This window comes from Tachyglossus aculeatus, chromosome 1, assembly GCF_015852505.1.
Source record: "Tachyglossus aculeatus isolate mTacAcu1 chromosome 1, mTacAcu1.pri, whole genome shotgun sequence".
NCBI lineage: Eukaryota > Metazoa > Chordata > Mammalia > Monotremata > Tachyglossidae > Tachyglossus > Tachyglossus aculeatus.
Genome location: NC_052066.1, coordinates 168,569,097 through 168,593,717, shown reverse-complemented (window position 1 = coordinate 168,593,717; position 24,621 = coordinate 168,569,097). Strand labels below are relative to the sequence as shown.

General features: G+C 44.0%; 1 protein-coding gene across 1 annotated transcript in view; it reads left to right on the top strand.

The window, feature by feature from the left end:
* NRXN3 (neurexin 3) overlaps positions 1 to 24,621 on the top strand; it is a 1,831,517-nt gene that overhangs the window by 96,959 nt on the left and 1,709,937 nt on the right. The window contains 1 exon segment of the mRNA XM_038743538.1: positions 23,605 to 23,622. Within this exon segment, the coding sequence (XP_038599466.1) occupies positions 23,605 to 23,622 (18 nt within the window).

The following is a 24,621-nucleotide window of genomic DNA, read 5'->3' as shown; positions in this document are numbered from 1 at the left end:
CCTACTGGAGGAGGTGAGCTCTCAGTAGGGCTTTGAAGGGAGGAAGAGAGCTAGCTTGGCGGATGCGCGGAGGGAGGGCATTCCAGGCCAGGAGGAGGACGTGTACCGGGGGTCGACAGTGGGACAGGCGAGAACAAGGCACAATGAGGAGGTTAGTGGCAGAGGAGTGGAGGGTGTGGGCTGGGCTGGAGAAGGAAAGAATGGAGGTGAGGTAGGAGGGGGCGAGGTGATGGAGAAGCTTGAAGCCAAGAGAGAGGAGTTTTTGCCTGATGTGTAGGTTGACTGGTAGCCACTGGAGATTTTTGAGGAGGGGAGTAACATGCCCAGAGCGTTTCTACACAGAGATGATCCGGTTATTGTCATTATTATTATCATCATTATCACCCATCTTTCCAGGCAATTTTTTATAGTATTTGTTAAACACTGGGGTAGACAGTCAGCCATGTGGGGTTCACATGGGGCTCACAGTCTTAATCCTTATTTTGCAGATGAGGGAACTGAGGCACAGAGAAGTTAAATGATATTCTAAAAGATCACAGAGCAGACAAGCAGCGGAGCAATGATCATGGTCAGATGGTCATGAATCTAAAATACTGGGACACGCTTCAGGTCTGGGACTTCTAGGGACTGAAAATATGCTGTGTGATTTCCTGCGAGGTTGGCTATTTATTCAATTTTATACCAGGCAGTCTGATTTCCAGTTTACCCAAACCCTGTTCAGTATGAAAATGGCACCGGCTGCTTTTATGGCTGTTATACTTTGGGCACTCAGGATCTTTCACCAGCCATGTTCTGCATCTTGGACCTGATATCCAAGTTAATATAAACCTGGGAAAGTGGTGCTGTGGTTCTGGAGCTGTTACTGGACATTGGGGGTCCTGCACTGGGGGCCCAGACTGAGCCCCCTTTTTCCTCTCCTACTCCCCATCCCCCCTGCCCTACCTCCTTCCCCTCCCCACAGCACAGAATTGTTACTCTATTTTACTTGTACATATTTACTATTCTATTTATTTTGTTAATGATGTGCATCTAGCTTTACTTCTATTTATTCTGATGACTTGAAACCTGTCCACATGTTTTGTTTTGTTGTCTGTCTCCCCCTTCTAGACTGTGAGCCTGTTGTTGGGTAGGGACCGTTTCTATATGTTGCCAACTTGTACTTCCCAAACGCTTAGTACAGTGCTCTGCACACAGTAAGCGCTCAATAAATATGATTGAATGAATGAATGAATGCAGAGAAATGATCCTGGGCAGATTCTGGCTGAGTGATGACTGTATGATGCCATCCTGTCACACTGCATGGTAGCAGAGCAAGAGTGATGTGGCATGAGTTTCGGGGTGTGGATTTGTGGATGGCCATCGCTTGCCACCCCCATCCCAGGGAGTTTGGGCTAGGGTCAGTGCAGAGAGGGAGGTTGGCAGCTGGCTGCCTCTGTTCTCCATTGGCCCTGGAAAGGTATGGATGTTAGTGTGAAGGCCTGTGGATTAATGACTGAATTCCCTCTGTTTTAGCTCAATCCTACTGGCAATACTAGCAGGTAAACTCACTGGAATAGATAGGCTAGATTGTAATTCTGCTGTCGGATAATGCCCATGCAACTCTAATACTTCAACAGAGAGTGCTGTCCCTGGGCCTCCAGAGAAAGAATTTGGCTCACTAACCATCATACCTTCTGACACCACGCATGTTCCGGTAACCTGTTGAAATGAGCAATGAGGCTTATTTTAAAAAGCCACTAGCTTGCTCACTTATAACTCACTTTTGGGGAGCGGTCCGCTTTCAGTAGGAAAAACGGATCCTCCAGTAGGATCCTGCCCAAGGTGGTGGCACTGTTAGAAGCTATGTTCATGATCACCAGTGAATGGCATTTATTGAGCACTTACTGTGTGTAGAGCACTGTACTAAGTGCTTGGGAGAGCACAGTATAACAGAGTTGGTAGATATGTTCCCTGCCCACAATGAGTTTACAGTCTAGAGGATAGTCTTGCGAGGACCGGGAAGTGTTTTGAGCTGGGGGCTCCACTGAAAAAAGGTCTTGCTTCCGGAGCAGAGTTGGTGCCATCCATCGGCCCTAAGTTTATTTTTGCTCCTTTGGGGTGCCCACACCACCCCCACAATGAACTCACTCCTGAGCACCCATTGTGGAATCGGGAATCCAGCTGTGTTGATTATTGAATTGCAGTCATCAGAAGGATACATAATTACAATAAAAAAAATGCATGGGTATCTTGGGTTAAGACTAGTTTTTTTATTTGAATTTTTACTCCTCTCCTGCGCCCCCACTAACATTAGTCACTCTATGCTGGAGCCTGAATAATACTACTATTACTACCACTATTAATAATAATGCTAACTAAGCTGGAGTCTGAATAGTAATAATACTAATGATAAATATTAATGACAGTATAATAATAATAATTGTACCTTTTCAATGGTATTTAAGTGCTTACTATGTGCCCGGCACTGTACTGGGGTAGATTCAGGCTAATCAGATTGGGCACAGTCCTTGTCCCAGATGGGACTCACAGTCTTAATCCCCGTTGTACCATATACCATATGCCTTGTACCACAAATACCATAATTATTATTGTACAGATGAGGGAACTGGGGCACAGAGAAGATGTGACTTGCCTAAGGATACAGGCAAGTGGATAGTCCTTCTAACTCCCAAATCTGTGATCTATCCACTAGGCCACGCTGCTTCTTTTGCCCTACCTGTTCTTCTCCACTCACCTCAGCTGAAGGGCAAACTTGTCCTTGGGGTCACCTCAGTGCCATTTGGGGAGTGCTTGGCTGGACTGGCGAAACAAGGCACTGTATTCTGGGCAGTTGGTTTAGAGCCAAGAGAGGCTAGAGGCTACACTGAGTCCTGGTCACCCAACTCTTCCTCTGTAGGGCCCTAGCAGGTACACCCTCCAAACTCCACTGCCTCCCAACCCCCCAACCTCCTCCAGCCTATCCTGGGGCCCTAGCCTGCAGTCCCAGAGGGAAAAGGAGAAAGGACTAGGGCATGAAGGCTGCTAGGTGTAGGAGAGTTGTGGGGTGACTCATATCAACCTGGTTGCCAGCCAGGGCCACAGGCAGGAGAGCCCGGCCTCCAAGCTGTAGAAAGCGCGTGTGCAGCTTCCTGGCCATGAAGCTGAACTTGGTATAGTAGTAATTAATAATTGTGGTGTTTGTTAAGCACTTACTAGGAGCCCAGCACTGTACTATGCACTGGGATGGATATGAGCAAATTGGATTGGACAGAATCCCTGTCCCACTTGGGGCTCGCAGTCTTAACCCCCATTTTACAGATGAGGAAACTGAAGCACCGAGAAGTTATGCAGCAAGTCATACAGGAGAAAAGCAGCAGAGCCAGGATTAGAAGCAGTGTGGCCTAGTAGAAACAATACGAGCCTGGGAGTCACCGGATCTGTAATCCCAGCTCTGTCACTTACCTATTGTATGGCCTTGGGAAAATCACTTAACTTCTCAGTGCCTCAGTTACTTCATTACAAAATGTGCATTAAATCCTTCTCCCTCTTACTTAGGATGTGAGCCTGATGTGGGTCAGGGATTGTGTCTGACGATTATCTTTTTCTACCTCAATGCTTAGTGTAGTGCCTGGAACCAACCATCATTAAAAAAAAAAAATGAACCCCTGTTCCTCTGACTCCCAGGCTTGTGCTCTTTCCACGAGGCCATGCTGCTTCCTGGCTGCTTTATGGCTCATTGGCAAGTTTATCCATTAGTCCCAGCCCCATAGCACTTTTGTTTCAGCCCCACAGCAATTATGTATATATCTGTAATTTTATTTATTTACATTAACATCTATCTCTCACTCTAGAATGTAAGCTCCTGGTGGGCAGGGAATATGTCTGTTACACTGTTATACTGTACTCTCCTAAGGGCTTAATGCAGTGCTCTGCACACAGTAGGCGCTCAATAAATCTGATTGACTGACTGACCGATTGACTAGTCCTGGTGTCCAGCATGTTCTCTGCCAAGTAGCATGGCCTCCAAGGAGCCCTCAGGAACTGAAAAACTCAGAGACTTTAATTTCCAGCTGTGTGTTCAAATTTCATTTACCCAGATGAATCAGACCAATTCCCTTGGCCTGATACATCTGTGTAATTTAGGCCCAAGTGTATTTTGAGGCCCTGGTGGTGGATAATTTGTAGGGGCAGACATATGTTTTGGAGAGGGAAAAATCCCCTATGGGGAAGGAAAGTAATGGGAGTTCATCAGCACTGCACTGTCCTCTAGACTGTAAGCTTGTAGACAGAAAGGAACATTACCAACTCTTGTTGTATTTTGCACTCCAAAGGGCTTAATTCAGTGCTCTCGCACAGTAAGCACTCAATAAATGCCACTGATTCAGTGATTCTTGATCCAATTATACTGCTTCTTTTACCCAGTAGCCCAGATGGGCCCATTTCCTGGAGTTGCCAGGGTAGGAACTAGGCATTTTAGCATCCCTCTCACGAACAGAAACCCCACTCAGAATATTTTCTTAATGTCAAGAATTTCAGTGACTGGACCATTTTCCCGGTCCCTCAGCTTTGGGTCACTGATGACCATTCCATGGTACTCTCCTAGCTCTGGTTCTTGGTGCAGGTGGGATAATTCATTCATTCATTCAATCAATCATATTTATTGAGTGCTTACTGTGTGCAGAGCACTGTACTAAGTGCTTGGGAAGTACAAGTCGGCAACATATAGAAACGGTCCCTACCCAACAATGGGCTCACAGTCTAGAAGGGGGAGATAGACAACAAAACAGAACATATTAACAAAATAAAATAAATAGAATAAATATGTACAAGTAAAATAAATAAATAAATAGAGTAATAAATATGTACAAACATATGTACATATATATATACAGGTGCTGTAGGGAGGGGAAGGAGGTAAGGCAGGGGGATGGGGATGGGGAGGAGGGGAAGAGGAAGGAGGGGGTTCAGTCTGGGAAGGCCTCCTGGAGGAGGTGAGCTCTCAGTAGGGCTTTGAAAGGAGGAAGAGAGCTAGCTTGATGGATGTGCGGAGGGAGGGCATTCCAGGCCAGGGGGAGGACTTGGGCCAGGGGTCGACGATGGGACAGGCGAGAACGAGGCACAGTGAGGAGGTTAGTGGCAGAGGAGTGGAGGGTGCGGGCTGGGCTATAGAAGGAAAGAAGGGAGGTGAGGTAGGAATCTCCTTCTCCCTCCCCCCCATTTTTGCTTGAAAAATCCTCCTTTTCCTCCTCTCCATCTGCTGCTTTTACCCCATCTCCTCCCTTCCATTATGGGGCTTTCCTAGATCCATTAAATTAATAACCTGTCCACTCTGAATGATGATCCCATACATCAGTCTCCAGTCATTTTACTAACAACTGTGAGTTGAAGATATTTTTGGTCCATTTTTATTATTTAAAAAAGTAAACACCTCCCCTTGCTTTTAAAGCAACTTTGATCATAATTTTAAGCCAGAATTTGACCAAATAATAATAATAATAATTATGGTATTTGTTAAGTGCTTATTATGTGCCAAGCACTGTTCTAAGCACTGAATCATCAGGAGCATCCAAGGTAGTCACTTAACTTCTTTGTGCCTGTTACCTCATCTGTAAGATGGGGTTTAAATTCTCCCCCCTCTGATTTCTACTGTAAGTCTCAAGTGGGGTCGGGGCTGTGTCTAACCTGATTATCTTGTATCTACGTCAGTATTTAGTACAGTGCTTGCACATAGTAAGTGCTTAACAACTATCATAACAAAACAAATTTTTAAAAAATAACAACAAAACTCTTCCCCTTTCACAGGTTTATTGAGAAATAGCAATTGTCAATCAATCAATTTTATTTATTGAGCATTTACTGTGTGCAGAACACTGTACTAAGTGCTTGGGAGAGTACCCTATAACAATAAAACAGACACATTCCCTGACCACAGCAAACTTACATCTAAATTCTGTTGACCAATTGGCCCTCAGCTGAAGGTAACTGGACTCCAGTTGTGCGAGCCTTGCTATTTGCAGCTTCTGACTGTGAGTTTTAAATGGGGCATGAACTCAGACTGTTGGGTGGGTTTATTTCGGTGTAGAATATATAACTAGAGGCCACATTTTAATGTGTCTCTTGGTTCATCACGGCTTTCACATCATTAATGTGTGTTGCAACTGCTCAGCTGGGTTTCACGATTCCTGTTCTGAAGAGTGTAAGGAGACACCCTTACAGAGCCAAAAAGACATGAAAACTGTGAGTGCATTTTGTTTCTTTTACTAGCCTTTGGGCATACACAGATGTAATATATGGAGCAGATTTTGTATGTGTCAGTAGAATCACACATGGAAGATTGTACAGATGTGTATGGGCTGATGCGCTTTTCTCCTCCCTAGAAGTGGAATGTAATCAGCAGTTAATTGTTTATGGCACAGGATCATTATACAAGTTCCTTAAGGAAGTTGTAAGGAAAGAGCGATGAGGAAGAAGATTAAAAAAAAAACAGTGCCTGTCACTGCAAACATAAAGTATGACTACACAACTAGGGGGAATGTTTTTATGTGCACAATGTAACCGGCACTGTGGGTCTCATATTGCACTTCTTAGTGACATATGCATGCAAAGGTGAACTTCAGTCAGTGGTGTCTTCGAATATGAAGGTCAACTGTGTAGATTTTATAGTACATGTATACGATAAAAGTGGGTTTTGCTATATACTAATATAAACATACGAATTCATATACTTGTACACCTACTATGGCTTGTTCCATGTGACTTGGTTGAAAACTGGAAAAGATTTTCTTTTTCCTTCGCTAAAGGCTCCTGATTCCGCATCCCAGATTGTGGCATGGGACAATGATGGAAGCAGATGAGCCAAAGGTATTTATCAGTCAAGGGTAATAATTGTACACTTGGGTGTGCAGAGCACTGAACTAAGTGCTTTGGAATGAACAATAGAGTTGGTAGACATGATTCCTACCCTCAGGAGTTTACAGTCTCCAGGGGGAGACAGACAGACATAAAAGACTAAAATGCCTGAAATGCTGAGAAGCAGCATGGCCTAGTGGATAGAACACAGGCCTAGGAGACAGAAGGACCTAGGTTCTAATCCTGGCTCCTCCATTTGTCTGTTGTGTGACCTTGGGCAAGTCACTTCACTTCTCTCAACCTGTTACCTCATATGTCAAATGGGGATTAAGACTGAGAACTTTTTGGGACATGGACGATGTCTAACCAGATTATACTGCATCTACCCCAGTGCTTAGTACAATGCCTGACACATAGTAAGTATTCATTCATTCATTCAGTCGTATTTATTGAGCGCTTACTGTGTGAACAGCACTGTACTAAACGCTTGGGAAGTACAAATGGGCAACATATAGAGACAGTCCCTACCCAACAACGGGCTCACAGTCTAGAAGGGGGAGACAGACAACAAAACAAATATCATTTTTTTAAGTGTTGAATTGTTCTGACTCCTTGACTTTCCTAGAGGGGCTGATTTTACTATTTAAGGCCCTTGCTGTCAGGAGACATTCCTTGACTTTGAATCCAAATTAGATTTCTCAATTTTCTTTTGCCCTACAATTTAGTATTGCTCCCTTTTTGACCTTCCTTCTGACTACAGGCCTCGGGGTCATTCTTCACCCTCTGGGAGTTGCCCAGATCCTTTCCTGTGAAAGTTTGGGCTTCAGAGGTTACCGTGTTGATGTGACTGATTCCAGCTTCTAGGTTTTCTATCCCGAGCCCCGTAGCACGTAGGGCAAGTGAACTGCAGGGCCGACCTGCCAAGATTGTTTTGTCGGTTTTAGACCCTTGCAGGACCTTTGGTGCCATTTAGAAACCCCTTTTAAATGGAAAAGTTTTAGAATAAATTGATTAACCTTTTTCATGACAAGTTACATCTGAAGACATCTGGTTTGGCTTGCTAAATTCTATTCTGAGATGGGTGTATTAGTTCCGTTCTGTTTGAAACTATCTCCTTGGGAGCGATTTACTGATGAGGGAAGTCCACATTTAGCAAAATGTCCTTTCCCCCATGTTGATAAAGGTTTTCTTAGTTTTGAACTAAATGTTAATATTGACTCCACAAACAGCCAACTCAAACAAGTCAGCTCAGTGAGGCATTGCCTAATTTAGCATTTCCTTTGATGTGTGGCTGTTATTTTAATATCTTAACCTTTTGTCAGTCAACAGTGTTCATTGAAAACACCCTCTGTGTGGTCCTTGATGTTGATTTTACTAATAATAATGATGGTATTTGTTAAGGACTTACTATGTGCCAGGCACTGTTCTAAGCACTGGGGTAGATACAAGATAATTGGGTTGGACACAACCCCTGTCCCACACATGTCTCATAGTCTTAATCCCCATTTTACAGATAAGGGTACTGAGACACAGAGAATTGAAGTGGCTTGCCCATGGTCACACAGCAGACAAGTGGTGGAGCCGGGATTAGAACCCATGACCTTCTGATTCCCAGATCCATGTTCTATCCACTAGACCAGGTTGCTTCTGGCATGGGTGAACCATGGTGATAGGACTACCAAAGGATGTCCCAAAAGGGAATAATGGTCAATGACTTTGGGATTCTGTCCTCCCACTAGAACTGTGGGGGACAGGAGGGGAACAGTGTTTCAGAAAACCCAGGGCTCTACTTCATATTAGGCTTAGGGCAATGGTCCTGGATGTGTTTTTCTCCCACTCTAACCATTAATGGAGGCTTTTAGGACCTTTTCACCTTGCCATCATAACTGGCACAAACCAAAATGGACATTGGTGGATTTCACAAAAAATAAATAATAATAGTGATAATTGTAGTATTTAAGCTCTTACTATGAGTCAAACACTGTACTGAGCTCTGGGGTAGATAAAGATAATCCGTTCGGACACAGTTCTTGTCCCACATAGGGATCATCGTCTAAATAAGAGGGAGAGCAGGAATTTAATCCTTCTTTTACAGATTAGGAAACTGAAGCATAGGGAGGGCAGCAGGCAGGTGTGAAGCAGCGTGACCTAGAGGATAAAACATGGACCTGGGAGCCGGAGGTCCTGGGTTCTAATCCCAGCTCTGTCGCTTGTTATTCATTCATTCAATCATATTTATTGAGCATTTACTGTGTGCAGAGCACTGTACTAAGCACTTGGAAAGTACAATTCAGCAACAAATAGAGGCAATCCCTGCCCACAACAGGCTCACAGTCTAGAAGGGGGGAGACAGATATCAAAACAAGTAAACAGGTGTCAATAGCATCAATATAAATAAATGGAATTATAGATATATACGAATTATTAACATAAATAAAAATTGTAAATACGTACATATATGCACAAGTTCTGTGGAGGAGGGGGGTAGAGCAAAGGGAGTGACTTGGGGTGTTGAGGAGAGGAGGGGGAGCAGAGGAAAAGGGGGACTCTCAGAGGAGGTGAGCCTTCAGTAAGGCTTTGAAGGGGAAAGTGTGATTGTTTGGCAGATTTGAGGAGGGAGGGCATTCCAGGCCAGAGGTAGGATGAGGGCCAGCAGGACAGGCAAGAATGAGGCACAGTGAGAAGGTTAGCACCAGAGGAGTGGAGTGTGTGGGCTGGGATGTAGAAGAAGAGAAAAGAGGTTAGGTAAGAAGGGCAAGATGATTGAGAGCTTTGAAGTGAGGAGTTTTTGCTCGATATAGATGTTGATAGGAAACCACTGGAGATTTTTGAGGAGTGGGGTGACATGTCCATAACGTTTCTGTAGAAAGATAATCCAGGCAGCAGAGTGAAGTATAGACTGAAGCGGGGAAAGACAGGAGGATGGGAGATAAGAAAGGAGGCTGATGCAGTAATTCAGTCAGGAGAGGATGAGCGACTGTACTAACATGGTAGCAGTTTGGATGGAAAGGAAAGGGCAGATCTTGGTGATGTTGTGAAGGTGAGACCGGCACATTTTGGTGACAGATTGGATGTGTGGGGTGAATGAAAGAGTAGATTCAAGGATGACACCAAGGTTGTGGGCTTGTGACACGAGAAGGATGGTAGTGACTTCCACAGTGACAGGAAAGTAGGGAGAGAACAGGGTTTGAGAGGGAAGATAAGGTGTTCAGTCTTGGACATGTTGAGTTTTAGGTGGGGGGAGGACATCCAGATGGAGATATCCTGAAGGCAGGAGGAGATGCGAGTTTGGAGGGAGGGAGAAAGAACAGGGGAGGAGATATAGATTTGGGTATCATCCGTGTAGAGGTGATAGTTGAAGCCAGGGGAGCGAATGAATTCCTTAAGGGAGTGAGTATAGATGGAGAACAGAAGGGGACCAAGAATGTTACTTTGGGCAAATCACTAACTTTCCAGTTTCCTCAACTGCAAAATGAGGATTCAATACTTGTTCTCCCGCCTATTTAGACCCTGAGCCCACTGTGGGGCAAGGCTGTATCTAGCCTGATTAATTTGTATCTACTCCAGTACTTATAAAAGTGCTTGACACATAGTAAGTGCTTAAGCAGTGTAGCCTAGTGGAAAGAGAGTGAGCCTGGGAGTCAGAAGACCTGAGTTCTAATCCTGCTCTACCATGTGTCTGCTCTGTGACCTTGGGAAGTCATTTAACTTCTCTGTGCCTCAGTTGCCTCATCTGTTACCTCTGATTCCCAGGCCTGTGCTCCTTTATTAATGGTATATAAGTGGTTACTATGTTCCAGGCACTGTGTTAAACACTGGGGTAGATACAAGCTAAGCAGGTTGGACACAGTCCATGTGCCAAGTGGAACTCACAGCCTTAATCCCCATTTTACAGATGAGATAACTGAGGCACCTGGGGAAAGGAGAAGGGCCATCTCTGCAGTCGGCTGTGGGTCAGGTGCACATGGTGAATATCCCCCTTCTTCCTTTTAGTTTCTGCCTCAGCATCCAGCCCTGGAGTCCCTGACTCAGCTTTGCTTAAACCCCCAAACCACCATTGTGCTAGCCATCTCCTCCACCCAAAATCCCACCTTGCCAGTTGGGATGCACTATACCATTCTGCTGAGCTGAGAAATGATTTTGATTGCAATTTCAGCTGTCATGCAAATGTGGAAGCCGTATGGCTTAGTGGACAGAGAATGGGCTTGGGAGTTAGAAGACCTGGGTTCTAATCCCAGCTCCACCACTTGTCTGTTGTGTGCCCTTGGGTAAATCAGTTAACTTCTCTGTGCCTCAGTTCCCTCATCTGTAAAGTGGGAATAAGGCTGTGAGCCTCTTGTGGGACATGGACTGTGTCCAATCTGATTAGCTGCTATCTTCCTCAGTACTTAGTACAGTGCCTGGCACATAAAACCACTTGCCATACCATAACCCGGCTTCTCGTGCTTTGCCTGTGAAATGGGGGCCCTGGGGTCAGACTATCTGGGTAGGGGAAAAAAAACAACACTTTTATTAAAGAACTGGACTATTGTCTTGCAGTTTTCCAGTTTTGTTCCTGTATTCAATTATCTTGTGAAAGGTAGGAGTGAGTGAGAGAGAGAGAGAGCACTTAGTACAGTGCTGTGCACACAGTAAGTGCTCAATAAATACAATTTGATTGACTGATTGATTGAGAGTGTGTGTGTGTGTGTGTGTGTGTGTGTGTGTGTGTGTGTGTGTGTGTGTGTGTGTTTACTGGGTTCTAGGAATTTCAGGGTTGTATTTCCACAGTGAGTTGCATTCTTTCTCCACTTGGGAAAGCAGTTTCAGGATACCAAACATTACAAACCAACTTGAGGAGCAGAAATATGACAAACAACTTTGTCTTCCACAAATCTCTTATACAAAACCTGATACTCAACTGCAATTTAATTTGAACAATTTTTGTTTGGAAAAATCAACCTTAACCGCAGTAGCATATGTACACTCTTGACCTAAGTCTCTCTCCTTCTCTCCCTTCCCTTTCCTGCTCTCTCTCTCTCTCTCTCTCTTTCTCTCTCTCTCTCTCTCTCTCTCTCTCTCTCTTTCTCTCTCTCTCTCTCTCTCTCTTTCTCTCTCTCTCTCTCACTCAGCCTTTCTGCCTCTCCTATGTATATATTCCACCTCTACCCCTCTCAATTGCTCTCTCTCCCTTCGCTGCTTCTCTTTCTCCCTTCAAAATCTAACTCAAAATCTGGAATGTTGTAAGTCTTTTCTTTCTCACCCAATATTACATGTGATTTTGTCATTCTGAGGCCTCTTCAAGAGGGCTATAGAATCAAATGACCATTAGGGAAGAGATGGGAGCAAAGCCATTTAGAACCATTTCACTGCCCTGAGAATTTGGTACAAGTTGGGAGAGTCATACACAGTACAAGGTATTTTTCTGTTTAAACCCTAAAGGCTGGCCCTCATGTTTTCCCACTAAGAATTACGTCGTCTAATTTTAACTTCCATATCTAGATTCTGCTCCTTTAGGGTTGGTGTCCTTGCTGAGTCATCCAAACTCTGATTCTTGGCTGTTTATTGAACTGCTGACAGAGGATCACAGAGCCCAGTTAATGTAAAAAACACTTAACATCACACATCACGAATTCCAAGCCCCCAATAGACACTGGTGAGCTTGGCTCACTGCCTGCAGCCCTTGTGTGGTGGATTGACTGACAGAACTGCAGTCCTCTCTACTGGCCTTAGGAAGACTTTTGGATTGAGAGGTTGTCATTTTTCTTATACAAAATTCCTTGAGTCAGTCAGTCATATTTATTGGTGCTTACTGTGTGCAGAGCACTGTACTAAGCACCTGGGAAAGTACAATATAACAATAAACAGACATATTCCCTGCCTACAGTGAGCTTACGGTCTAGAGAGGCTTGATGCTTGAGGGCTTCCTGCTCCTCAGGCTGAGTTTCTGCAACTGGTATTGCTGCTATGGAGGCCAGGCCAACTCCAGGCTGCTCTGTCTTCTGATGGGCTGGAAGTGGCAATTTATAGGGTGGCCTTTTGTGCGGTTTTAGCTGATCTACTTACTGTCCAACGTGTTGCTGACACTCCCTGTCAAGTGTCTGACTCCAGACTCTCTAGAACATGCTTCACTTCTGCAGGATGAAGGACCATTTCACCTTTTCAACCTTCTCTTCCTGCCATAGGTCTTCCTCCATTCTATTGGACTCTGGTAGAACAATCCTAGGGTTCTAATCCTGGCTTCATCACTTGCCTGCTGTGTGACCTTGGACAATAATAATAATAATAATAATAGCAATTGCTAAGCGATTACTATGTGCAAAGCACTGTTCTGAGCGCTGGGGAGGTTACAATATGGTAAGGTTGTCCCATGGGGGCTCACAGTCTTAATCCCCATTTTACAGATGAGGTAACTGAGGCACAGAGAAGCTAAGTGACTTGCCCAAGGTCACACAGCTGACAATTGGTGGAGCTGAGATTTGAACACATGACCTCTGACTCCAAAGCCCATGCTCTTTCCACTGAGCCACATTGCTTCTCACCTAAGGCAAGTCAACTAAGTTCTCTGTATCTGTTACCTCGTCTTTAAAATGGGGATTAATGAGGTACAGGGACTGAGCTTGTGTCTATCTCAGAGCTTAGAGTAGTGCCTAGCACATAGTAAGCACTTAACAAATACTATTAAAAAAATAATCCAGCCCATCTCAACTATCCTGTCCATTCCCACTGGAGAAGTCATATGGGTGGGGAGAAGTGGTAAGGGGAACCCATTATTTTTTGCATTGTTTCTCATTTTCCCTTGGCTCCAAATGAAACTGGGGGAAGGAAAGGGATGATGTCTAGTCGATATGACAGGGAAGCAGAACTGCTAGGACAATCTCTGTCCTAGCAGGCTCCTGTTTCTGATGGGAAGGGGAAGCTTTGGCATGCTGGTTCAAGATTGCAGTACCTGTGGGGTGGGTTCGAGGAGAAAACCCCAAAACAGTTGGGAACTGGCTTTCCCTCTGAGGTTTCCTCACAGGGAAGTTTGGGGTAAGACATTCTGTCATGTTGAAGTGATCTACTATTAGTAGACCAGCTCTAAGAGCACTGCTGGAAGGGTGACAAGTCTGCAGGCTCTGTTTCTTGGGCATCCATGGATTTATTTACCTCAGGGATGCAAAATCTTGCCATGTGACCAAGCCCCTCCTGTCATTTATAGCTTGAGGTAATGCTCTCTCCTTCTTAACAATAATAATGATGATAAGAAGAAAAATAATGGATAATACTTATAAAATTCTTACTTAAATGCCAAGCCCTGCCGAAGCACTGAGGTCGATATAAAATTATCAGGTCAGACAGGGTCCCTGTCTCTCTTGGGACTCACAGTCTAAGTAAGAGGGAGAACAGTTACCTCATATGTAAAATGGGGATTAAGACTGTGAGCCCAACATGGGACAATCCAATTACCTTGTATCTACCCCAGTGCTTAGAACAGTGCTTGGCATATAGTAAGCGCTTAACAAATACCATCATCACCAGCATCAATGGGTATTGAGTCCCCATTTTAGAGATGAGGAAATGAAGGAGCACATAAGTGACTTGCCCCAAGTCCCACAGCAGGCATGTAGCAGAGCTGAGATTAGGACTCCCAGGCCCGAGATCTCTCTACTAGGTCACACTGCTTCTTGGACTTAGGATCACAGTTCATCTCCGGAACAGCTACTGGTTGTCCCGTCAATCACCGTTGCTCTTCCATTACATTTGATCCGCCCAAGGCCTAGGTGACAGCTCATTCTCATTAACTACTCAGTCCCTCCATGTCTACTACCATCTTTGGCCTCTGCTAAGGTCTCCTCTAGAGATCCCACACTCAATTGGTCTTGATGTCGGAGGTCCTTTCCAGAGCCGGCTTTGGACATAGGGCAGCCCTGAGGTGGGAAAATAATTGCCTGCCGCCCTGAAATTCAGGTTCACATGATGGATGATATCATGTGGAAGTATACACATGTCTGGAGCATATTTCCAAGGGAACCTTTGACCTCTTGAGAGTTCCAGAGCCCCTGGGCTCCCCTCTCAGGCTCCTGTAGCACAAGTGCTGTTTCCCATCTGTGAGTTTCCAGAGTTAAGTCATTCAGTCTTCCAGTCAGGTTGCTGCTCCTTTGGTAGTGCACCTTGCAGACCATCATTTAAAGCTGGCCCATGTTCAGGCAAGCCACTGCGTTGAACACTCTTAGCTCTTTTCCAGTGGGCTCCCAGAACATTATTAGCATCTGACAACACCATTTAAAGAGGGGTACTAGCCACCTAGCAACAAAGACCGCCCTCTGCCCCAGTGGTCTTTCCCCACTGCCCCCCCACCAAGACATGTAAGTAATAGTTGTTGGTTTGGCAAATGCCTCTTGGGAATGTGTCTACCAACTCTGTTATACTGTACTCTCCCAAGCACTTTGTACCATGCTCTGTACTCAATGCTTAATAATAATAAGCATTTAGAACAGTGCCTGGGACATAGTAAGTGCTTAACAAATTCCATAATTATTAGTTATTATTAATAATAAGCACTTTATATAAGTACTGGGGGAGATAAAAGATAATTAGGTTCTCCATTAGGTTTGTATTCTAAGTAGGATGGAGAACAGGCATTCCCATTTTACAGTTGAGGGGACTGAAGCACAGAGAAGTTAAGTGATTTTCCCAAGGTAAAACAACAGGTAAATGACTGAGCTGGGATTAGAACCCAGATCCTCTGACTCCCAGGCTCTTTATATTAAACCATGCTGCTGCTGCTAGTTGGTAGGCCAATAGATTCAACTAATGGATGATTGATTGAATCGAGCACTATCTGTTCATTAGGCAACTTTGAGCCTGCTTCTGCACTGAGGGAGGTTTTCTTCCCATTGCCGCTGTATTCCACCTCCACCTTCTTCCATTGGATACCATCAAAGTCCTTTCCAAACCCAGGGCCAGAATCCCTACCACTGCCTCCCTCAGGTCCATGCCACACTCCCCAACCATGGAAGGCATTTTGAGGACAACTGAGCCCCCCTACTTGGTTTTCACCCTGCTCTCCTTTTTCCTAACTGGGGCTCCAGATTTGGTCACAGTCCTAACGTCCAGGAGACACTGATCAAGGTAATGGACCAGATGCCCCTGGGCTTCCTCTCTGTTTTCAGTCTGGATTCTCCCTTATCTGAATGCAGTCAGGTGGCAGAATTTGCAAACAGGGCAAAAAAGAGCCTTTTCTGGTGGAAAATTAGGTCAGCAACAGACGGGGGAAGGGATGGGAAGAATTCCAGGCCTCAGACCTTTATTCTCCCATCCTTGTTGGCCTAAGCAATTTGGGTCAAAGCCCAGAGTCATTGGTGGGGTGGGGGGGGGGGAGTGTGTGTGTGTGTGTGTGTGTGTGTGCGCGCGCACATTTCTCTCCCAGTGCCTTTTCTCCAGATTACTCTGAAGGGAAAGTTAACTTTGTCTAATAACTGCATCAGATTTATCAAGGCATTCATTTTATTCATTTGGAAGCAAAATACAGCAAATCGACTATTTTGGTGTCAGGGGTCTTCCTCAACACTTGCTTGTAGCCCTACAGAACAACTCAAGGCAGTCACACATCATCCAAAATTGCAGAGGCTAATTGGAGTTCATGGCCAGGGAAAGGGAAGGGAAAGGGGGCCAAGAAGAACCCCAGATAGGGGGAACTCCTCTTCCTGATAGGGCTTCTGGATGCAGAAAGAATCCTGGTGCTGTTGGCCCTCTGCTTTCAATATAGATTCTCATGTTAAGTGCTTATTAAAGTGCTGTACATATTGTAAGAGCACAAAAAATAAACACTGATTGAATGACCGCACATATATATATATATATATATATATATATATATATATATGTATATATGTATATATGTAATATAGTTGGTAGGCACGGTCCCTGCCCTGAGAAAACTTATAGTTTAGTAGGAGATTGTCATTAAAAACAAATTACAGGTTAGGGAAAAAACAGAATATGAGGACATGTGCTTAAATTCTGTGAGGGTTGGGACTAAGGGCATGTTTGAGTCAGGAGGGAAAATATTTGAGGTGAGTTAGGGAAGGCTTTCCTGAAGAAGATGTGGTTTTACTAGGACTTTGAAAACAAGGAGAATATTTGTCTTTCGAATATGAAGCAGGAGGGAATTGCAGGAGGGAGAATGTGAGCTAGGGGTTGAAGAGTGAGTGAGTTGAGAGTGAGGGTAAGCGAATAGGTTGGTGGCAGAGAAGCAAAGTGTGTGAGCAGGATGTGTAGATGGAAGAATTCTGATTGACAGCCTTAAAGCCTATGGTGTGGCATTTGATGTAGAGATGGACAGGCAGCCTGGAAGTACTTGAGTGGAGGTATAGGAATAAGTTTATTTATCTTTTTTTAGGAAAATGACCAAGATAGCAGTGTGAAGTATGGACTGGAGAGAGGAGACACTGAAGACAGACAGACCATAGAAAAGGCTGATGGAGTAGTTGATAATGACAAGTACTTCAACCATTGAGGCAGCAGTTTTATATGAGAAGGAAGGAGTGAATTCTGGGGGAATGTCATGGTTGATTGCTTGGGAGGCAAGGAGGAAACCTTGAGGCAGCCCCCAGCTGAGAGAAGGAGCCAGAGCATCTAGGAGCTCAGGACTGATTCACCTTGGTTCATCTTCGATGTGCAGAACGTAAGCTCACTGTGGGCAGAGAACATGCCTACCAACTCTGTTGTATTGTACTCTCCCAAGAACTTAGTACAGTGCTCTGCACACAGTGAGTGCTAAATAAATTGGATTGATTGATTGACCTGTCTCACCAACAAACTAGATTGAATCCACTCATTATCTGGGCAACTGAGGGCAGAAGTGACCTGGATTACACCAAAAGGGGAGTGGTGGAGTCTGGAGGGAGCCCAGTTGAAACCTTTAGGTGCTGAAGCATGTGTGAGAAGGCAAGAGGATGCCTGGTAAGAGCTCAGAATTCTATCATGGATAATCCACTCATGAACAACAGAGAATGGACTGAAATAGTCATCTGGGGTTGTTGGTTGCAGGACTTCCATAATTGGTATCTATAAAGCACTCCCTGTGACACCAAGGGTTAGGCTGGTGCCCCAGAGAAGTCTTACTGGGTATTAGCCAAAAATAGGCTTCTTAATTTTAGGGCTGACATCAGGGAAAACAAAGGGAATTTGAAAAAACTTTAAAGCAAAAATTCCAATTTATGTGTTCTTTGCTATGTCCTGTCAAAATAAATGATGGTGAGCCCTCTTATTTAGGTTGGATTGTCTCCATTTCTCTCCCCTTTTCCTCAGAGACTCACCTATCTGTTGTACTTGGCCAATAATACTGTCCCAGTTTGGGCTTTCCGAAGCTCAAGATGAATCCACAGTGTCAAAATCACAGTCACATTTGGAACGCTCTTCACTCGACAGCATCAGCTGACATCCGATAACTCAATTCTCCTTTTTGTTGGTCAGGTGACATTACAAAACTGACCCTTTAGGAATGTTGGGAGCATCAGCATTGTGTGGTCCAGGGTTGATAGAAATTCAGCTCTTAACCCTGCTCCAATCATGAGTAATCCCAGCTGACCAAGGAAAGAGAAATCCTAGTAGGGGAGGGAATTATTGGTGTGGGTTGGGGAGAGTGGAGGAGCTTGTTCTTTTCTGGTAGCTGTGTGAAAGTTGAGAATGTCCATCACTTCACCTGCCAATCAAATTCAATTCTCTACAGCTAATGTCATTCCAACTGTTTTAAAGTCACAAAGATTTCTTACTAAAGGTGCAGCAGCAATCGCACACAAGAATATCATCTTTGTTCCTTCCCATTCTTTTCATCCTTCTTTTTTTCTATTCCCCCCCTCCTCTCTCTCTCTCTCTCTCTCTCTCTCTCTCTCTCTCTTCCTCTTTCCCTTTCCCCTCTCCATCCCCAAGGAGGCTTTGTCTTACCGTGAGGAAACCTGTTGCTAAGGGATTGCCAAATCATTTCACAGGGATTCAGAGAATATGTAATGCCCAAGGTGGGGGAAGATGTGATACTGTAAGGGCAACTGGAGTTTGTTTTTTTGAAGTTGGTATTATAAGTGCTTACTATATGTCAAACACTGTACTAAGCACTGGTGAATACAAGTGAATTAGGTTGGACACAGTCCCTGTCCCACATGGGGTTCACAGACTAAGAGGGAAAACAAGAGAATGGAGACACAGAGAAGTTACGTGACTTGCCCTAGGTCACACAGCAAGCAATTGGCAGAGCTGGGATTAGAACCCAGGTCCTTTTGACTCCCAGGCCTGTGTTCTATCCACTAGACCACACTGCTCCTTGTGTCTAATAACTACAATCATCTTGCTGCTTTGTATTGTAGAGAAGCAGTCTGGCTCAGTGGAAAGAACACGGGCTTTGGAGTCAGAGGTCATGGGTTCAAATCTCAGCTCCACCACTTGTCAGCTGTGTGACTTTGGACAAGTCATTTAACTTCTCCGGGCCTCAGTTCCCTCATCTGTAAAATGGGGATTAGACTCTGAGCCCCACGTGGGACAACCTGATCACCTTGTAACCTCCCCAGCACTTAGAACAGTGCTTTGCACATAGTAAGCGCTTAATAAATGCCATTATTATTATGATTATTTTGGCTTCACCCTTGACTTCATTTGATGCTTTTTCCCAAAATGACTTCAACTCATAATGAGTCAGTATCTACCAGCACATCGTCTCTTCTCTGGGTCTTCTGGAAGCCACACCGAGTCTTTCAAATGGCACTATATTGAGCAACTCCTGTGTGCAGAGGTACCAAGTGCTTGGGAGAATACACTAGTTAGAAGACATGATCCCTTTCCTCAAAGGATCTTACATTCCAGTGGAGAAGACAGGTATAAAATAATTTACAAATGGGAGGAAGAGTAGAATGGACACATTTAAGTACTTAGAGTATTTGTCAGTATGTACAGAAAGGCCACAGGTGGTTGTCAGTGCACAAGGGCTGAGGTGGAGGTTGGGGAGATATATCCTGTAGAGAAATAGAATTGATTGAGGAAAGCGCTAGGGTAGTGATCCCCTACTGGGGACCCTTGAACATCTTGGAGGGGAATTCAGAGATCTGTTGGCATCAAGCTTCAGACAAGTGAAACAGAATCTTTGCTCCAGTTTTGGGCTTGCAGTTGACGCAGGGTCACAGACTTCATCCTCACGAAATCCTAGAAGCCTGTGAAAACATTTAAAAATAAAAAAATGTGTCCTTGGGTTATTAATCTTTGGCAACTAGTGGCTGACTTGATACGTCTTCCCAAAATGCCAAACTCATTTCTCTGGGGTAAAAGGAGAGCAGGTATTTCTGTACTTTCCATGGGCTAGGGGCTGATGGGACTTGCTTTCATTCATTCAGTCCTATTTATTGAGCGCTTTCTGTGTGCCGAACACTGTACTAAGTGCTTGAAAGAATACAATATAACAATAAACAGGTACATTCTTTGTACATTAAATTATATGACAGCTAAGAACTGAATCCCACTCCAGAGCCTGGGAGTCAGAGGATCTGAGTTCTAATCCTGCATCTGCCACTTCATTCATTCAATCATACATATTGAGCGCTTACTGTGTGCAGAGCACTGTACAAAGCACTTGGGAAGTACATGTTGGCAACATATAGAGACGGTCCCTACCCAACAATGAGCTCACAGTCTAGAAGGGGGAGACAGACATCAAAACAAAACAAGTGGGCAGGTGTCAAGAAGTCAGAACAAATAGAATTAAAGCTAAATGCACATCATTAACAAAATAAATAGAATAGTAAATATGCCATGTGACCTTGAGCAAGTCACTTAATGTCTCTGTGCCCCAGTTCCCTCACTCACAAAATGAGGATTCAGTGCTTGTACACCCTTCTACTTAGACTGTGAGTCCTTTAGGACAGGGATTGTGCTGACCTGATAACTCGTATCTACCCCAGTGTTTAGAATGGTTCTATGTCATGTAACAAGTACCGCAGTTTTTTTTAATGGAATATGTATCTAATAGTCAGGCTGACACTCCTGGAGCCAAAAGAACTACAAATATAACAGGGAGGAGAGTCAGTCTTGGGATGGCTCAAATTTGTTTCTGTTTGTTTGTTCTTAATGGTATTTAAGTGCTTACTATTTACTAGGCACTGTACTAAGTGCTGGGGTAAATAAAAGATAATCAGGTTGGACACAGTACAGGTCTCACATGGGGCTCACAATCCTTATCTCCGTTTTTTTTTTTTGATAGATGAGGTAAGCGAGGCACAGAGAAGTGTGGTAACTTGCCCAAGGTCACAAAGCAGACAAGTGGCTGAGTTAGGATTAGAACCCAGTCCTTCAACTCCCAGGCCCAGGCTCTTTCTACTTGGCCATGCTTCTCCTCAAACTGGGATCTCATTTGGTTGTGTTGAATGATCTGAAGGGCATCTGATGACCCTTTAATTTTTCCTTTATTTTGAGAGATCTTAGAGCCCCACTATTTCCTGCTTCTCCCTAGAGTCTGGCAGAGTCAAGGAGCAGGATTCCATGAGTAACTCTACAGTCCCTATCGCCTCACTGCTCCCCCATGTTTAAATAGTTTGATATCCTGTTTAATTAACCAATGGGTAGTTTAACCACCACTGTATCAAGCCATCCATCAGTCACAGTTAATGATCGTGTTTATTTATGCAGCATGTTTTCCCATCCTACCTCTTCTGTTTTCCCTTCTTTCTTTTTCCCTTCCTTCCAGCACTCCCACCCATTCCACGAGCTCTCCAGAGAATCTCGGGGTTTGTTCAGAAGGGATTAATTGGTGCCTCTGACTACCCTCTGGGTCAAATAATTCCTTCTGAGGGAGTCTCTGGTGTAGGGGTGAAGTAGCTGGGGGCTCTTAATGTTGGACTAGAAAGTCTTCCCATTCAGCATAAGCATCGAAGACTAGAAGGAGAATAAACCTAGGAGTCAGAGGACCTAGGTTCTGGTCCCAGGTCTGTCACTTGCCTGCTGTGTGTCTTTGAGCAAGTTAAGCAGAATGATCTAGTGGAAAGATCCCGGGCCTGGGAGTCAGAGGACCTGGGTTCTAATTCTGACACTACCAATTCCTTGCTGTTTGACCTTGAACAAGTCACTTCACTTCTCTTTGTCTGTTTCCTCAATTGTAAAATGGGGATTAAATACCTATTTAAGCTGTGAGCTCCATGTGGGATATGGACTGTGCCTGACCTGGTTATTAATTTCTACCTACCCCATTGCTTGGAACAACGTTTGACACATAATAAACACTTAACAAATACCATAAAAATGTCACTCAACCTATCTGGGCCTCAGTTTTCTCATCTGTAAATGGGGATTTAATAAAACCTGTTCTCCCTTGTCCGTAGACTATGAGCCCAAGGTGGGACAGGGACTGTGTCTGATCTGATTATCTTGTATCTACCCCAGAACCTAATATAGTGCTTGGCACATAATAAGCATTTCACAAAAACCACAGTTATTTATTAACACAGGTGGGGGATAGGTAACTCCTCTGAATATCTAGCATCTTTCTTTGTGGAATTGAAAGGGCTTGGATGCATCTCCTTATACAGGAACTGTTTGAATATAGTTGTTTAGTTGATAATGCCTGAGTAAATTGTCATCCAGGAAACCAGAAATTTTGAAGTCATCAGTCCAAGGTGATATAGCCAGTTAGTGGTTTCCCTAATCAGACCCATTTTAGTGATCTTTTTTGTTTAGACCACCACAGTCGTCTGCTAGTGATATTAGCACATGGCCCTCATGCTGGTCCCAGGACTTTGAAGCCTTTCAGCCTGTCTCTGCATTGTACTGAGTGCGTATGAAGTCGAGTTACCCTAGTTCGCAAAAAACATTGAGAGCATCATGTAAATTCTCAGTTTAACATCACTGTGTCGAAGATAAGCCGTCTGATTTTCACTGTACTTGGTGACTCCTGTCAACCTCCAGGGGTATATTTTAGTTGATTTCTACATTCTAACATCTATCTACCCCAGTGCTTAGAACAATGCATGACAAATAGTAAGTACTTACCACATACTATAATAATAATTCTAAGTTCCATCTGAATCAGTGATTCTTGTCATTTATTAAAGAGTGTTGGGGTGGAGAATGGGAAGAATATTTCAACGAAGAATCTCATTTTGAATCCTGTATCTGGGGAGGTGGAAGCATTCTAAGGGTAACTCTCAACACACACACACACACACACACACACACACACACACACACACATCTGTGATGAAGGATGTTCCTTGGGAGGGTGGATTGTCATGTTTTCTCATCTTTTGAGCCAAGCAAGTGATTATAAACTCTCTGCACTCTCTTTTTCCTCTGAAAGAAGCATTCTTTTTTCCCCCTCTATTCTGAAAACTTGCTTGAATTGATGTCCAAGGTAATATCTTGTTGTGGGCTAGATTGCTTTTCTGTGTTTTGTGTCCAGTAGAATATTTGAACTAATATTCTTGCAAGTTTCAGGTCTGGCTTGGCTCTCGGAGCACTATCTGATTCCAGGATCGCTACTCTTCGGACAGATGTGAAGCTTCATTCCTTGCTACATGCACAGTGGAAGGGGAGCCTGAGACCCTCAGCTTGCATGGATGATGCTTGGGCATATACAGGACTTACTTCTCTGAAACTGAGTGACTTTTGGATCTTGCATGAGGATAAATACCATGCCAAGATGTGCTGCCCTGCTTCAGTTGTGTGTGGGTGTGTGCTCTGCTAATACTCTCTTTTCTCTCTCTCTCTCTCTCTCTCTCTCTCTCTCTCTCTCTCTCCTTTATTCGCTACCTTTCTTTCTCCTTGGCAATGCTACAACAGATGTCAACCAAATTCCAGGTGAGTCTTTGTGTTTGCTGAGCTGGAAGGGGGGAATTCTCACTCCTTGGTATTGTGTGCACCCTCTCACTGCAACTTTTCTTTTTTAAACTGTCTTTGAAAGTGCTTAATTTTATTAATGGGCATGAGAAGAGCTACATTGAACTGGAGTTTTTTGGAATCACTTGAAAACCCCATGAATTAGCATCTTCTAAGTGATTGTTGCCTGTTCTTGAATCAGTGTGTGGACAAGATCGAGAGAGATTGAGGCAGAGAAATGTCTGTCTTTGAGAGCTGGATTAGTCACTTTCCAGATATTGATTAACTTTTCTGATCAGTACTCCACCACTGCTTTCCTTGTCCCATGCTTTGGCTAATAGCTGAGGGTTTCTAATTTGAAGACCAAAACTCATTAACCTGGAAAGTCTGCTATGAATGGAAAATGATTTCTATTAATTAGGGTTGTGCACAAAAGATGTTTCTGTCTATGTACTCTGTATGCATAGATACATATATGAAAGTGCTGACCTTTTTTTATCTATCCATCAATGATATTTATTGAGTGCTTACTGTGTACAGAGCACAGTACTAAGTGCTTGAGAGAGTACAGTACAACACAATTGGTAGACATGCATCCTGCCCCATTAGTTGGTCGATTGTATTTATTGAACTTTTCTGTGTAGAGCATTACATCAAGCACTGGGAAGAGTACAGTAAAACAGACACACTCCCTGCCCACAGCAAGCTTAGTCTAGAGGGGGAATCAGACTTTGATTTAAATAAAAAATATATTATTTATTGATATAGCCAATCTATAAACACTTTTTGCTCCATGCCCCTCATCAGTTAAATACATGCTCCTGATCTTTCCTCTCTTTTCTTTGGAGTTCTGCTCCTCTACCTCTTCTGAATGCTTCTTGTCCAAATTTCAGTCTGTTTGCCCCCCAGCCATATTCCTAACCCCAAGAGAACCTTCCCTCCTGCTAGGTAGTTCTGGCCAGTAAGAGAAACTAAGATGGC